Genomic DNA, 15,751 nt, shown 5'->3' with positions numbered 1-15,751 from the left:
GCTTCATTTTAAATTTCGTTATGATTCCATCTCGTTGAGATTTCCATTTTATACCTTAAAATTATGAGCAGTAGTAGTCACGACGTGATTTTTGGAGCTCCGGTAACCGCTAGTAATTCCAGTTCGAACCGGTTGAATTCCAGCTTATAGTTCGTTCGCATGTCAATTTTGATCTATTAATGAAACAATAACATGCGTATGTATTAATCTTTATTGGTTATAATAATTAAAATACAAATGCAGATCTGGCAGACACGTTTTGGACCAGCTAAACATTAAAAGTGCCAGCTTGTGGCGTGTCTAAATATTAGAGTATTTAGTAACAAAAATACTTTGTCTTAAAGACATTACACATAGGTAATTTAAATAATCTCACTATATCTATTAACATAACTACAATGAATATGTAACCGGATGATCACAAATACTGTAAGTTTGTAATAAATCTAGCCAGATTATTTTCATACACTTCCGATGTGAAAAGTTTAGCTTATTATTATTATGCTTTATATAATTATTATTAGATGATATTTACTTGGGCGAAACGTGAATGCAACATTATGAATAAACCATTAGTGAAGATCAATCTGAACACAGTTGTACAATGTTCCTGATTTTCTGCTATACTTATTTAGACAACACATCCATCTGTAAACTTTAGTGACACTTAAAAGTGATAATTTAACGAATTCTGTTCCTTTAAGTGCTAAATAAGATTGTTTAATCAACTAAAATAAGTCACCGATATAATGAAATGTGAATAATTCTTCTGCCGTGAAGCAGTAACGCGTTTCGGTTTAGGGATTCATATCTCAAGGTAGGCGGCATTTACGTTGTAGATGTCTATGGGCTCCGGTAACCACTTAACACCAGGTGGGCCGTAAGCTCGTCCACCCATCTAAGCAATAAAAAAAAGAATATAAGAAGGTATTGACTATCATGTGGTCCAAGTTCGATTTCCTTCGGTATTAATCTTGCTAGATTTATGATAAACTTCTGTTTGTGAGAATTCAGTTGGACGTATAAATTTAATTCACAAGTAGCTAGAAACATGTAACCCACTACAAAATGTGTTGCGAACTTATAGAAAATATCACAATTTCAATTTCCTTAGAAAATAAAATTATTATTTGCTTGTCTGTAGTCCATGCGTTTGCATTTGGTTCATCGAATTGAATTTTAATAACACTCCAGAGTCTTGGCACGTACGTTTAAGAAGATTTGGATTGTTTTATTATCCACATATAACAGGTAGTAGTTTTTTTTTATGCATTTTGAGTATCAGAGAGGAGCATATCAGAGTCCTATTGTAGAACAGTCTGATGATACTTCTACTCGTATAATTGTTCGTGCCCTTTGCTTCAGAAAAGCTGAGACCACTGTCAACTAAAGTTAATAAGTTGAGTCTGTATCAAACCAGTACAGAAACAGAAATTTGAATTTGATCCTTCTCTTTTTCTTCCCCTTCCCTTGATCCCTTAACTTTTTCTTAATTCAATGATTATAAACAAACGTCAAATTCTTGTTGTTCTTAAAACAACATAGTTATGAATAGTTTTAGTATTAATACCTTTAAACTACATAGGAAAAATATTAGATGCCATATTACAAGCAATAATGGATGCTCAGCATAAACATATATGGCCATACAATATTTACGCAAACACTAGCCTTTTGTTTCAATCATAGCAGATACTTCTAGCTATTGATAGCATAGCACATTTTACGAGTTCTCTTTGAAACAAGCAAATAGAAATTCTGGTGAAAAATAGAATAGTTGCTTCTTCATTGGAACTCTTATCCGTTTCATGATACCTATTGTTGCTTACATTTGACAATTTAACTAGCATGAGCTAGGACTGCTTACAGATATATACTGACTGATATACAGATATATTTTCTATACCCGATATAACTGAGACACACGATTCGGTTTCATGGGTACCTAGATAGTCATTATTCAGGCATATTGAAAACTTTCAAATCATGTTTCTAGAGTGGAAATCGTGCTGTGGACTATTCACGTTCATGGACTACAATGTCTTAAAGTTATAGGGCAAAATAAATTAAAAACCTTAATAAGTAACATTATAGAATTTGAGAGAGTGACTGCTTTTTTGTGAAGGTTGCCACTAATGCCGGAAGTGATGACCACAACCACTCTGTCAAGAGTAATACCAACTAAGAGAAAGAAAAATTATTTCAGTGAATCAGGATTGTGACACAGTTTTGAATAATTGAATGATACCTTTTTATAAACAAACATTGGAAATATCTTAGCTTACATATATAATTAAAGTAGCTTTTCAATACTATTAAGAATACTGAAAACTACAAAATGAGACATTTTTAATAAAGCCCTAGGTTTCTTTAGTACCTTTAAATCTATTTGCAGCCAGTAACTAGATACCATATTTTTGTTGTTACTGCACAGTTCAATATTTTGTTTTTTGGTAGTACAATAGATCCTTTTTTTTTACTATAAGACTAGATTTGTTATTTAAATAAAACCTTATGGGAACATCCTGTTTTAGCTATTGCAATCTGAAACTTAAATCTTATGGTGAAATATTATTACTTTACCAATGATATGTTACCTAAGAAGCCTCGAGCAGGGATACATGGTGAGACATTGTGAGATGTGTCATGTCTACCCCCTCCAACACTACATGACGATCACAACCACTCTGTCAAGAGTGAAACGATTGTTGTAACTTAAAGTACACAAATACTATGTTGGTAAAGTTCAATTAGTTTTGAGTTGTACTTTATTAATTTAAGTAGTCTTGCATTATTATTACAGACATATCTTACTGAATCGATGGTTCTTTTATTAATTACCATCTGCCTCTCCCTCTACCCCCTCTTCCACCTCCACGTCCTCCCCCCCTACCAGGCTCTTGCTCTCTTCTAATCTTCATAGCTTGAAATCTTTGCGCCATTTCCTCTAACTCTTGAGGAACTTCTTGATTTGCTTCTTCAAGTATCTTTATGAGCTCAGCTGCATGAGCCCAATCGTTTCTTGAAACAAAAGAAAGAGCTATTCCTGTTTTTCCTGCACGTCCTGTTCTCCCCACCCTGTGTACGTATTCTTCAATATGCCTTGGAAAATCAAAATTCACGACATGTGTCAAATCTTTTATATCAATTCCTCGAGATGCAACATCAGTGGCAATCAAAATGTTGACTGTCCCATCTAGCATGTCTTCCAAAGCTGCCTCACGATCACTTTGATCCCTATCGCCATGTAAAGATTGGCATTGTATACCTTTAAGGCATAATTCAGTAGTAATGTGGGTAGCAACTGCTTTCTTGCCACAAAATATGATGACCTTGTCAGTAGGTTCCATATTATACAAAAAGTCAAACAGAGCTGCTTCTTTGTCATCTTCTTCTACAAACATAATTTGTTGTGTGACAGTGTGCACTGCTGCTAAATCCAATGATCCAACATTAACTTGGATGGGATCTTTCATGTAAGATTCAGCAAGGCGCCGTACTCCAGTAGGCCATGTTGCGGATGTCATTACTGTTTGACGATCAGGTCTTACATCAAATAGTGATTTCCTGATTTGAGGCTCAAAACCCATGTCTAACATCCTATCTGCCTCGTCTAAAACAATATATGAGAAATTTATGATATTCAAATGCCTGGCCATTACCAAATCATTGAGTCTGCCTGGAGTAGCTATCACTATATCAACTCCCTTGGCAACAACTTTAATCTGTTCTTTACGGTCACCTCCACCATATAAGCATACTGATTTAATTCCTTTATACTGATACTTTGCTACCTCTTTGTCTATTTGAAGTGCCAGCTCCCGTGTAGGTGCCATGATGAGTACTGTAGGGCCTTCCCTCTGATCTCGAGGTATAGTTTGTCCTTCTATGTGGATTAGTGCAGGTAATAAGAAAGCCAATGTTTTACCAGTCCCTGTCTGTGCAATACCTATCATATCATCACCACGAAGAAGTATTGGCCATGCCTGGCATTGTATTGGTGATGGCTGTTTGAATCCCTGCTTGTAAATTTCATCTAAAATTTCTGGATAATGCTGAAAGGCTTGTTCAAATGTTTGAACAGGATTTGGTATGGGTTTTAAGCCTGGTTTTTCATCAAATGTTCTTTTTACTTGTATGTCATTATTGACTTGACGCCAATGAGCCACTTCTGCTTTGGACATATTCTTAACCAATGGATCTTCATTGTAAAAATCTTTGATAATTGGCGGCAGCTTATCCCATCTGTTGTTTTGTTGTTCATCATAAAAGGCATTGAGTTTATCCCAGTCAATTACTTGGACACCACCATCATTTTTCTTAAAAAAATCTTGTGAGTTACTTGTTTCCACTTCTTCATATTCTTTCCTCGGAGCAGGTTTGTAGTCTTCCATTAAGTTATTCACCATGGTTTCAGCTTTACCGATAGCTTCGTCAGTGCCGAAGAGGGTTACATCCGTTTCATTACCACTGGAATCGCCTATCTTTATCTTTGCTTTAGATTCATCTTGCAGATCTCGTATTTTTGAACCACCTTTACCTATTACCCTACCTACTTTATCGGTAGGTATGGTAATAACTTTTTTGCTACCCTCTTGGCGAGAGCCAGAACGTCTATCGTCAAAACGTCCACTTTGGCCTTCGTTTGTACCACGAGACCTCCAATTGTAATCGGTATTACGGCCGCGATTTCCACGACTAGCCGTTGGTCGGTAAACCCTTGTATTGTGTGTAGGTACATTTGATGCCGGTGTCTGTACGACTACCTCTTCATTCTCAATCCAATCATCATCGTCGCGATCAGTCATTTTGTTTATCACTTTAGTAATAAAAAGGTATCCGACACAAATTCAATGTTATTTTACAAATTTACAAATTGCAATAGGTACATGTGTACCTACCTAATTCCTTCGTAATTTTAATTTAAAATTTCAAATCACTTTTTTTAATGGATTTTATGACCTGGTAACTAAGTTCTTTAGGTCAAGTCTTATTTTAATTTACTAAAAACTTTTTTTATGTTAAAAATTATAATATGAAATGAAATCGGAATGAAATGGAATGAGATGAGATGATATGGGATTAAATATAATCTCAGTAAAATGGTGGTCATTTACTGAGACTTTTTCAGTGGATTTTTTGGAGGATCCCGAGAAGTTACGTTCAGCGGCTTTGTTTCATTTTCCCACATTTGGGCAATTTCACAGATACTAAACAGTTACATAATAAACCACCATTATTACACATTTAAACCTGAAGAAACACTAAATAGACAAAATAAAACAAATCACACAACTTCATTCCTCGCATTCCCGCCAAAAAGTCAAATCATGTGTATGTAGTCAAGAGAAGTAGTGTTTAATTTGCTTAAGATTTGTTCCATGGATATTTTTTTGTTCTTGAAAATGGATAGGCAAAAGAAACAACACTCAACCAATTTTTGCTCAGTGTTTTCAGGTGAAGTCATTTCTGTGATATGAAAAGTTAACAAAACGAAATTAATTAAGTTGATTATTGCGAAATCAGTTATGGGGTGAGATGAAATTCAGTGACATGTGATGAAAAGATGTAACCTCTCTGTCAAATGATGAAATATATCCGACACTTCACCAAAATTTACAAACAAACCGACAAGCCACATCTAGCGTCTTTATTTAATTTTCAGTTACTGAACTACAATTATTATACATTTATGCCAGAATAAACGCTACACTATTACAATACACAAATAAACAGGTATACAGTCTAGATATTCATCGATATCCACATCTAAATATTATTTTGACCAATTTATTCCATTTTCATTTCTCTTACAATTCACTCCGGTTGCAAATATAATTTTTTAGTATAAACTTATAAGTAAATACAGTAAATCCCTAAACTAAAACAACGATTATGCACATAAACGGTTCGACAATTCCAATATTGTATTCATTAGACATGATATTTATTGTATATTTGAGTTGTTTAAAAAGTAACTTCAAATAGCGTAGTTTATGTTCTAATATATCGTTAACTTTTTAATGAAAACGTGTCTTCGATCTGTTATCACATTCAAAATGGGCATCAGGCATGGTTTCGTATAGTATATTATACTATATTTCTTAAAATATGTTGTAACAGTAAAATAAGCATAAAGCTTTTTTTTGTAATGGAGAATTAGGTCACTGCTTAAAAGTCGTAGGCAAGGCAAGTAAATTATTTTTCAATTAAATATATTGTATGGTAATAAAAACCAAACCCAAAAAATTTAAAGAATAGCGTGATTTTTGGTATGATTAATCATTGAGTCATTGAATTAATTGTAGCACTGCAGTAGTAAATTTTGATAGAATTGCAGTCAGATTTCTGGCGATTTTTCGTGTATGCATTGGTCACACCGTTAGTCTGGCTTTGTCAGACTACCGCTGTATTGTTTTCTCTGTTTCAATTTTCAATGTAATTAGATTTGGGAATTTCAAATTGAGATAGGTGTAGAATTTTATTAAATCCAAAGTGGCAAAGAGTAAAGTGATACTTACAGGGGAAGAGATTACTTTCAAACCCTACTATCAGGCGACGAGCATAACTGTTAACGCTTAAAATTGTTATTGAGTCAAATAATTATTATTTCATTTTTAAAATAGCGCATCTATTAAAATGCCGCCTCTACATTGATGAAATACAATAAAAGTGACTTCTGTGATTCCACAAAATGAGCAACTGGGCAAGGAGAATGCATCGCCGAGCAGCTACATTGAGTAATGTAGTCACGTCTTGTGGCCACCCGAATTCACTGCCCTATCCAAGAAGACTAGAAAAAGTCAAATTCGGCGTTCCACTTCTCGAAGTCTGCAAGGATGACATCCCGGGTCCCTTGCTCGTTAGTATCAATAGATTACGACGGTAATTTTAAATACATTCGTCACTGCCCTACAGTAAAACTTATGGGCAGTTATTCGTTGTGATAAACGAAGCATTTAAAGAGCTTTTTTTATGTTAAGAAAGTATTTAATTGTGATTTGAGTTGTTTCCCGGTGGTAAAAGTGTTGAATCTCCACTAGGTTCTGATATTGAAATTGAACAAGGAGGCACCGCTGCGCCGCGATGTGTTCCGCGCGCCGGGTCATCAGGGAGCCATGAAAAAATTAATTCATTTTCTTCAAACTGGCCGACTAGTCAATGTGGACAATTATTCTGTATATACCATTGCCAGTGTCTTGAAAAAGTTTCTCAGGTAATTGTTTCTTTTCTTTTTTTTGTATACTCTTGTTGCAAATATCATATGTTTTGTCCCTTGAATAAAACATGCCAAATACTTGCAATATTTCAAAACTGCCTTCAATTTTAATGATAAAGTTATTCCATTATAACAGTTCAGCTTGGTATATGTAATCTGTTTTCTGCTAGTTAAAAAACACTTGCCTATTTCTGAAATTTGGAGAGACTTCTTTTGAAAGAGATGATAATAATGGAATACTTGATTCCTCTTGAATATATGAATACAAAAATGACCTCATTTCTAAAGTTATTTAAGTTTTTTTTATTGGGTGTGATGGTTTCATAGTACACCTGGTCAGTTCTTTGATAAGGCTATGCGTCATGATAATTACTCACTGAATCCTGATCACGCAGGAGTCAGTCACTGTCGAGTCCCTAGACACATCCTTAAGGATCCATCAGATCCAATAACCCTCCCAGACAACTTTTCACCTAGAGAAATTTTGAAAATGATTAGTTCACACTGATTTTATTATATTTTATAATGAATAAAATGAGCTCTTGATTCTTCTTCTTCTTCTTTGCTTCCTCAATACTGAGAGTCGTGACCACCTTGGTCCAGTTTTTGCACCAGCTTTCAATGTGACTTTAATCACTGGTGCATGGTGATGCCTTACAAAATAGCTGATTTTGTAATGTAAATTTTTTCAAATCATTCAATAACTCTAAACTAAATGTTTGAGTGGAAGTTGAAAATTTAATTAATAAATTAACTAATTTGAAACATTCTGCTTTGAAAATTTAAATATGGTATTAAAAAATTACTCCATTGTATAAATTAGAGATGCATTATTTATCAATGTTTATGTTTAAGAAAATATATAGTAAAGCATTATATAAACTGCTTTCTTTTTTTTTAGTAAGTGTTCAATATTATTTTGAAATGATGAAATTACAAGAAAGTAATCACAATTTTTAAATAATTATGTGTAACACTGAATATTCTTAACTAGATTGTCTTATATCATTATTAGATTGACTATGTGATGTAATGAGTATTCTTTTAAAAATAAGTTTAATATAATGCATTAAATGAAATACTTTAATCCACTTTTTCAATAAAAAGACATACATGTGTTGCCGTCAAACTTTAGGTTAAATCTCTAAAATCGTACATAGGTAATAGAAAACCATACACAAGTTTACATATTGCTAGTTTTCAACAACCGTCTTTACTTGCTATGTATACAAAAAGAGTTGCATTTGCCAATGTCATATTATCGCTAAAGAGATCATTACTATTATCATACTATGATTCAGGAATGTGGTAAAGTCAGTGTTGATGTAAACTAAACATTTTTCCACTAAAAAAACTAAAATGCACCATTGCAATCTTATATACGCCATTTGACACATTATAGAATGTTAAGGAAGCTATAATTTAAACCCCTATTTTGAAACATTCTTTATTGGTGCTCCACTTGTATTGATCTTACCTTGTTGTTATATAGTCTATAGCCTTCCTCAATAAATGGGCTATCTAACACTGAAATAATTTTTCAAATCGGACCAGTACTTCCTGATATTAGCGCATTCAAACAAAAAACTCGTCTGCTTTATCATAATTATTAGTATAGATTAGTATAGATTTATATCTTATACTGAGTTGAAAATTAAAAAAAATAATTCTAAACCTAATCTTTAAAAGAAAAGCCCAGTGAAATTTAAGATGGAAATTTTTTATTTAGGAAGATACCAGGAGGCGTTTTCAGCCGCGATGGTGAAATGCAGCTCTTTGCAGCAGTTGAGCTGCCGGAGGAAAGGCAGGTCGATGAAATTCGCAGGTAGGTGTTTAAATTATAAATGAAAATACGAAATATAATAATATGTTTTTGCTATATTAGCGCCAGTACAATAGAGGAATCTTGGGTGTCTAATCTTAGAGGACTGCGCAAACACTGTCATGATATTAAATAGCAAAGCGTAAATTAAGTACGAAGATAGAATGTGATAACAAAATTCAATGTTTGTGTTGACAGAACCAACTGTGAGAAGATAAGGACACACCTTTTGTAAATGCATGTTAATATTTTTTTTTTATTATTATTAATAAATATGAATAACTCTTCTTCACGCTTAAATTGGTGCAATAACAATTCTTAATTAACAATTTATTGTTGCAAAAAAATAATAATATTAAATCATTATTAATTACGAATTTAATTTTAGTGTTGATGGGATAAGCTGTCCTCATTGTGCTTATTTTGAAGTCGGCAATGCGGTTGAAAGATGTAAATTAAATAACTAAGTAAAAACCACAAATGAGAATTTTTTTTTTCCTATCTAAGCCGATAGCCTTGAGAGGTTATATCAGCGGAACCTTAACTAATAGGCGAGCTCACGGGGCTGAAACCTGACGACGTTGCTAACACGAACCCCCTAGCAAGAGCCGTGCTTCGCAGAATCTACCACCGGATCGGAAACGCGACCCACTGAGAAGATCCGGGGAGAAACTCAGTGGGCTGTGTCTGAGGGTTAAAACGAGAACAGACGATCGATTTGTGGCAGATACACGGCTTACGTCTCGCCGGATCTTCTCAGTGGGTCGCAATTTCGATCCGGTAATAGATTCTGCTGCTCTTCCTAGGGCTAGTGTTAGCAAATTCTCTCGGGTTGAGCCTGTGAGCTCACCTATTAGTTAAGGTTCCGCTGATATAGCCTCCTAGGCTACCAGCAAATAGGTAGGGAAGAAAACATGTATTTCGTACTTTTTTTTAATATCACACTTCAATATCTTAGACAGTGGCATTCGCATTGAAAGCCTCAATTTAATCAATTCAGCAATTTTCTTAATGTGTTCCTGGCTTAATCTTAGATCGATGTATTTCCGTGTCAGCATTGCCGAACGCATGTTATGATTACAACAATGCTTGTTTGTGGTAGGGTCTCCGGAATTTTAATGTAGTAATGCGATGCACCGTCTTGGTTGCATCGTATACGCTCATGCATAAATTATAATGTATGCGCGTTTCAGCTTTCGACATTTTACGATTGCCGCACAGGAACAACGGTCTCATTGATGTTTATATATATATACATATACAATATTAAGTACATATTACGAGATTTTAGCATAGCAATGTAGGGCACTTGACAAATGTTTTCATTCGAACGTGTCGTTTTTATAAAAAAAAAAACCTATATTTGTGCTATTGTGATTTTTTTAAATGGTACTTAGTTATAGTGTTTTCTACGGTTTTCGCGATTCGGAAATAAAATAATGATAATACTAAAAATACGCGAAATTAAACGATGAAAATAGCGTTAATTTGCTTTCTTTTTATTAACGAACGCTTAGTTTTAATATGACTAGACTTAAATATAGGGATGCTAAATTAAAAAATATATATAAAATATATAATTATAAATTTATTGTCCTAATTTTGTATTGCTATTACAACTCCGTACACATTTATATTCGTAGGGCGTGTTGTGAACACTAGGTAGCATTACTGCCTTGCTTTTTTCCCTACCTCAGCGCCCAAGTGGCTATTCCAACCACTCGCGGACCGCTAAGTAAATTCACGGGCTCAACCTGAGAGATTGACTATACTGAGACCTTAGAACTATATCTCAAGGTGTGTGGCGCATTTAATTTGTAGATGTCTATGGGCTCCAGTAACCACTTGACATCAGGTGGGCTGTGAGCACGTCCATACATCTAAGCAGTAAAAAAAAAAAAAAGATTTACGTTGACCAACGTGTCGGAATGTATCCCGACACTGAGAAGATCGGGCTAGTAGCTCAGTAGGGTTGTGTTTATGGACCAGGCGTCATGCCTAAACGTCGCAAAGTTTTTGGTTTTCCTGATTCAAAGGCTAAGCAAGGCGGCGGTAAATAAAGCACATTTTAGGCTTTGTACCCGTGTCTTAAGTCTCTTTTTTTATTTCTTCCACTTTGTCTTGTGTATTGACTTCAGCAACCACTTAAACCCGCTGGACTGTCAGCTCGATGACTGCTCATCCACGCTAATAGCAATAAAACGGATTCGGCTCTATTCTGTTATAAAGTGATTCAATTAAACTTAATCAGATTACCGCAAGGTTGCGACACCAAGATCATTGTCCAGCGGTTGAAGGCGTCGACTGCAATATGCTGTTAAGAAATGTTTACAGTGTTGCAAATTCTCTTCTAGAGACTTATCTTTTTGAAATCACATTAAGATTATGTTTGTTTTGTATGGGTCTGCGATATAGAAATATTAAGATATATTCGACTAATTCATCGAACAAAATATCCAGTAGATGTATGTATCTACATGGGTGTTGCGAAATGAAAATCTTAAGGCACTTTTTTTCCGCTTTAAACAAATGAAATTGAACGACTTCAAGTTTGGATTTAATTTCTCTTGTGTGATAAACGAGGCAAGAAGTAGACCCATATTCAAACGCCGTTGTCAGCGTCATCACCCGATCCTGTGGACCGAATGGTAAACAGTCGACGTCGCCCTAAACACGCCATTACGGATCCTCCCGATCCATTAATCCCGGTGCTTTTAGGTACCTCAAGCACCGGTCACCGTCCTCGCGGAATCCGTCGCTCGCGACGAAGGGCTTGACGAGTAATTTAACCCATAGACACAGCCCACTGAGTTTCCGCCGGATCTTCTCACTGGGTCGTGTTTCCGATTCTATGGTAGATTCTGCGAAGCACGGCTCTTGCTAGGGTTCGTGTTAGCAACGTCGTCAGGTTTGCGCCCCGTGAGCTCACCTACTAGCTAAGGTTACGCTGATATAGCCTCTCAAGGCTCTCAGCTTAGTAGAAAAAAAAAACCGTCCGTTACACGAATGTTTCCCGAAGTGGGAATCGAGCGCACGATATGTTAACTACTCCATCATCAGGCGTGTAAACATTAGAGACAGATTGGAAACGTTCGGATTTTATTGTAATACATTACGTTTCAAAGTATTTGAGCGATTGTTCAGATTTGATCTTGGCTGAAAGACCTAATTGAATCTCATTACGGACGACCGATAAAAATAGGAAGTTGTAAATCGCTGCTAGCCGATAATCCATTCTGAAGTTGAATCATGTTACATATTAAACAAACGTGCTAATCGCATTATTGTACATTGCGTATTCATATTGCCGCATGTTGTATAATGTGGCGTTGTATCCGCGTTGAGCAAGACCCCGCAACGAACGGCTATTCATGCGTTAACGAGTCGCACGCCGCCTGTGATGCTTATGCCCGCTGATACGGATCTTAACCTCCGTGACCCGTGATATTTTCGGCGGGGTCTTCTAAAATGTAGTACCTAATCAATTACTAGAGTAGATTGCAGTTTATCCCAAGTTTATCTAGAGTATGCGGTTATAAGACAGCTTTCTGTTATGTCTAAACTTGTTGATTGTTAATATTCTAATAGAGATAGCTTTATTTTTTTTCCTACCTGAGCTGATAGCCTTGTGAGGCTGTCACCGTAACCTTACAAGTAGGTGAGCTCACGGGGCTAAAACCTGACGACGTTGCTAATACTAACCCTAGCAAGAGCAGTGCTTCGCAGAATCTACCACCGGATCGGAATCGCGACCCACTGAGAAGATCCGGCGAGAAACTCAGTGGATTGTCTGTGGGTTAATTTACTCGCTGAGTCCTTCGTCGCAAGCGACGGGTTCGACGAGAACGATGACCGGTGCTTGAGGTACCTAAAAGCGCCGTTAGTGGATCGGGAGGATCCGAAATGACGGGTTTAGGGCAACGTCGACGGATCGGGAATGCTTAATGAAGCTTATTGAAGTTGTTCGGTAGCTGTCACTTTTATAACTACATACATCAGTCGTTTGTGTCGCTTAAATGTGGGAACGAGCTCACGACTCACCCGGTCTTAAGTGGTTATAGGAAACCATAGATTTCGACAACGTAAATACAAAAAACAAAAAAAATCGTCACCCACCTTGATAACAAAGGCTAGTAGATCTTATTCGACAAATCGATGTTTGGTCACACTATAAGATATTCCATCTAATTATTTTAAGCCTATCACGGTTTGTTTCGTTTCATCACCGTTGCTAAAAGTTGGATTTCACATTCTCGTGAAGGTCATTTTAGAAAATCATTATCATAAAATAATCAGAGCAGAATAATTAATTTGTAATTCATTTACGAATGTCTCGCATTATGTTCATCGTCAGTTCTTACTATATATAGTAAAGTTAATTTTAATCTTATAATTAGAAATTTTGAATAGAAATACGGATGGTAATTACGTAACTTACTACACGTATTCACTATACAAATCAGGCTTGGAGTCTGGTCGGCAAATAAGCTAAGAATACTGTTACTACGGACGGATGATTGAAAAGTAAAAACTACAAGTTCGCTGAGTTTGAGTCACTAGTGCTAAAAGAGTGTTGTGAGTTCCCACAAACACATACCATCATCCATCAGCATGATTTCTTTTTTGAAGGGCGGGGTAACTCCTATAGATAACTAGCTGACCCGGCAAACATTGTTTTATTGCCATATATAAGATTTCTAGGGAATTTCTAGTGTAGAAAAAAGAACTAACTTATTGTAAGTGTGTAAGGATGTGGTAAATGAGTGAAAGAGGTATGTAGTGCTGTGAACGATGAGGGAATATATAATAAAAATAACAAAACCCCATTCAACCACATAATACCTCATTATAACAAAAAAAATGTCCAAATAAAAAAAAATATGTTAGGGGTGGACAACCCTAATCACTTAGGGGTATGAAAAATAGATAGTAGCCGATTCTCAGGCTTACTGAATATGCATAAAAAATTTCATGAGAATCGGTCAAGCGGTTTCGGAGGAGTATGGGAACGAACATTGTGACACGAGAATTTTATATATTAGATTTTATCTCATATGTCGATAGAATTTAAGCTGTATATGGACTCCGTTCTTCAATAATAATAAAAATAGTATAGTATATCGAGAGGTGAAAGACTGGCTATATGGTTTAAACGACATTTCGCTTAATACATAACATTTATCTTTGTAATTAAAGGTGCTTTGTATTTGGTATTAACTTGATTGAACTTCAATTAAGTTAATGCCATTCAAATAGCTGAAGAACTTTGTGAACTTGGTTTACTGGTGGTAGGATCTCTTGTGAGTACGCGCGGGTAGGTACCACCACCCTGTCTATTTCTGCCGTGAAGCAGTAATGCGTTTCGGTTTCAAGGGTGGGGCAGCCGTTGTAACTATACTTGAGACCTTAGAACTTATATCTCAAGGTGGGTGGCGCATTGCGTGATGTCTATGGGCTCCAGTAGCCACTTAATACCAGGTGGGCTGTGAGCTCGTCCACACACCTAAGCAATAAAAAAAAAATGTTTTAGAATTTTTTTTAGTTTGTCGTACCACGTTTTCCGCCGAGTACCTACACTTAATCCACTAACTATAGCTTTTGTTCGCAGATTGCTAATGTCACTGCCCGTTTGCACGCAGCGATTATTGGTACTGTTGTTTGGTACGTTCCGGGTGATGGCTTCCAACGCTGACAAAGCGGGTTTGTATATTTGAACTGCTATATCTGCTTTATTAACTGACTATGTTTGAAAAGCAAACATTTTAAATCGAACATCACAGAGTGCATTGTTAATCCACGATGTTCATAATTAGATTGAACATTTTTTTTAAACCGACTTCAAAAAAGGAGGAGGTTCTCAATTCGATTATGTTTTTTTTAAAGTTTGTTACCTCATAACTTTTGACTGGTTGAATCGATTTTGATGATTCTTTTTTCATTAGAAAGCTGACGCTTTCCGTCTGGTCCCATTTTTCAATTTAGTCCAGCTCTAATAATGGTATACATGAGAAAACCAATATAAGTCTTAAATTTGCATTAAGTACGTGCGCGACAAATAGATGAATAACTCAATAATAACTTCATATCACGCCAACCGATTACGATGATTATTGTTTTTAGTGTATATTAATTTGTTTCGGAATATCTTTTTTTTGCTATTTGAAGTCGGTTTTTGTTAAAGCATGTCTATTTACAATTATTTGTCGTAAAATTATTGACAGAGCGGTCGTCGTCGTCTTGTGGTTTGCGTACTCGTCCGTAAATCGAATTGTGTGAACTAGGTATTCGAAGTGACGGATGTTTGCGGAAGAAATTCAATGCGGGATTAAACCGCAAATTATTACTTTACAAGCGGCCCGCTCCGGCTCCGCTCGGGTCTTTAACAAAAATTTCAACGATGTTTGACGTTGTTTTAATTTTTTTTAAATAAAAGAACACTTATTGCGGCATAACTATAATAGTTAGACATATAGTGTCGCGACACTTTTTGTAAATAATAATGTGTTCTACAAAGTCGTAGTACATTATTTTATTCTATCATCAATAGTTTTTGCAGGGCACGCGATGTAGAATATTTAGGTAATTTTTTTACGCCTTCGGTTACATTATTGTAGTTTTAGTAAGGATCCCTAATTTTTTTTTCAAAAAAGATTATAGCCTATGTCACTCGGGAATAGAATAGTTTCCAAGCTGTTAAAGAATTTTTCAAA

The 15,751-nt window shown here is 35.6% G+C and overlaps 2 protein-coding genes across 4 annotated transcripts in view; one reads left to right on the top strand and one right to left on the bottom strand.

Annotated features, from left to right (window-relative positions):
* Positions 1-193: 193 nt before the first annotated feature.
* On the bottom strand, positions 194-4,975 carry LOC101735665 (probable ATP-dependent RNA helicase DDX43). The gene has a single exon (XM_004931303.5). It carries the CDS (start codon positions 4,806-4,808, stop codon positions 2,838-2,840), a length of 1,971 nt encoding a protein of 656 aa, XP_004931360.2. The 5' UTR covers positions 4,809-4,975; the 3' UTR covers positions 194-2,837.
* A 1,397-nt stretch (positions 4,976-6,372) lies between these two features.
* LOC101744525 (rho GTPase-activating protein 20) overlaps positions 6,373-15,751 on the top strand; it is a 39,501-nt gene continuing 30,122 nt past the window's right edge. For 2 of the 3 annotated variants that reach the window (XR_009973523.1, XM_062669423.1), the window contains exons 1-4: positions 6,384-6,862; positions 7,044-7,216; positions 8,949-9,044; positions 14,650-14,741. Coding sequence is in view for 2 of the 3 variants with exons in the window: in XM_062669423.1 (XP_062525407.1) it covers positions 6,695-6,862; positions 7,044-7,216; positions 8,949-9,044; positions 14,650-14,741 (529 nt within the window). In the remaining variant the exon portion in view is untranslated. Of the gene's footprint in view, positions 6,863-7,043; positions 7,217-8,948; positions 9,045-14,649; positions 14,742-15,751 lie in introns of all 3 variants that reach the window. The other variant, XM_012694897.4, reaches the window with a different exon arrangement.

This window comes from Bombyx mori, chromosome 7 (assembly GCF_030269925.1).
Source record: "Bombyx mori chromosome 7, ASM3026992v2".
NCBI classification, from domain to species: Eukaryota; Metazoa; Arthropoda; class Insecta; order Lepidoptera; family Bombycidae; genus Bombyx; species Bombyx mori.
Note: the sequence above shows the minus strand (reverse complement) of the source record. Positions and strands in the feature narration are given on the sequence as shown.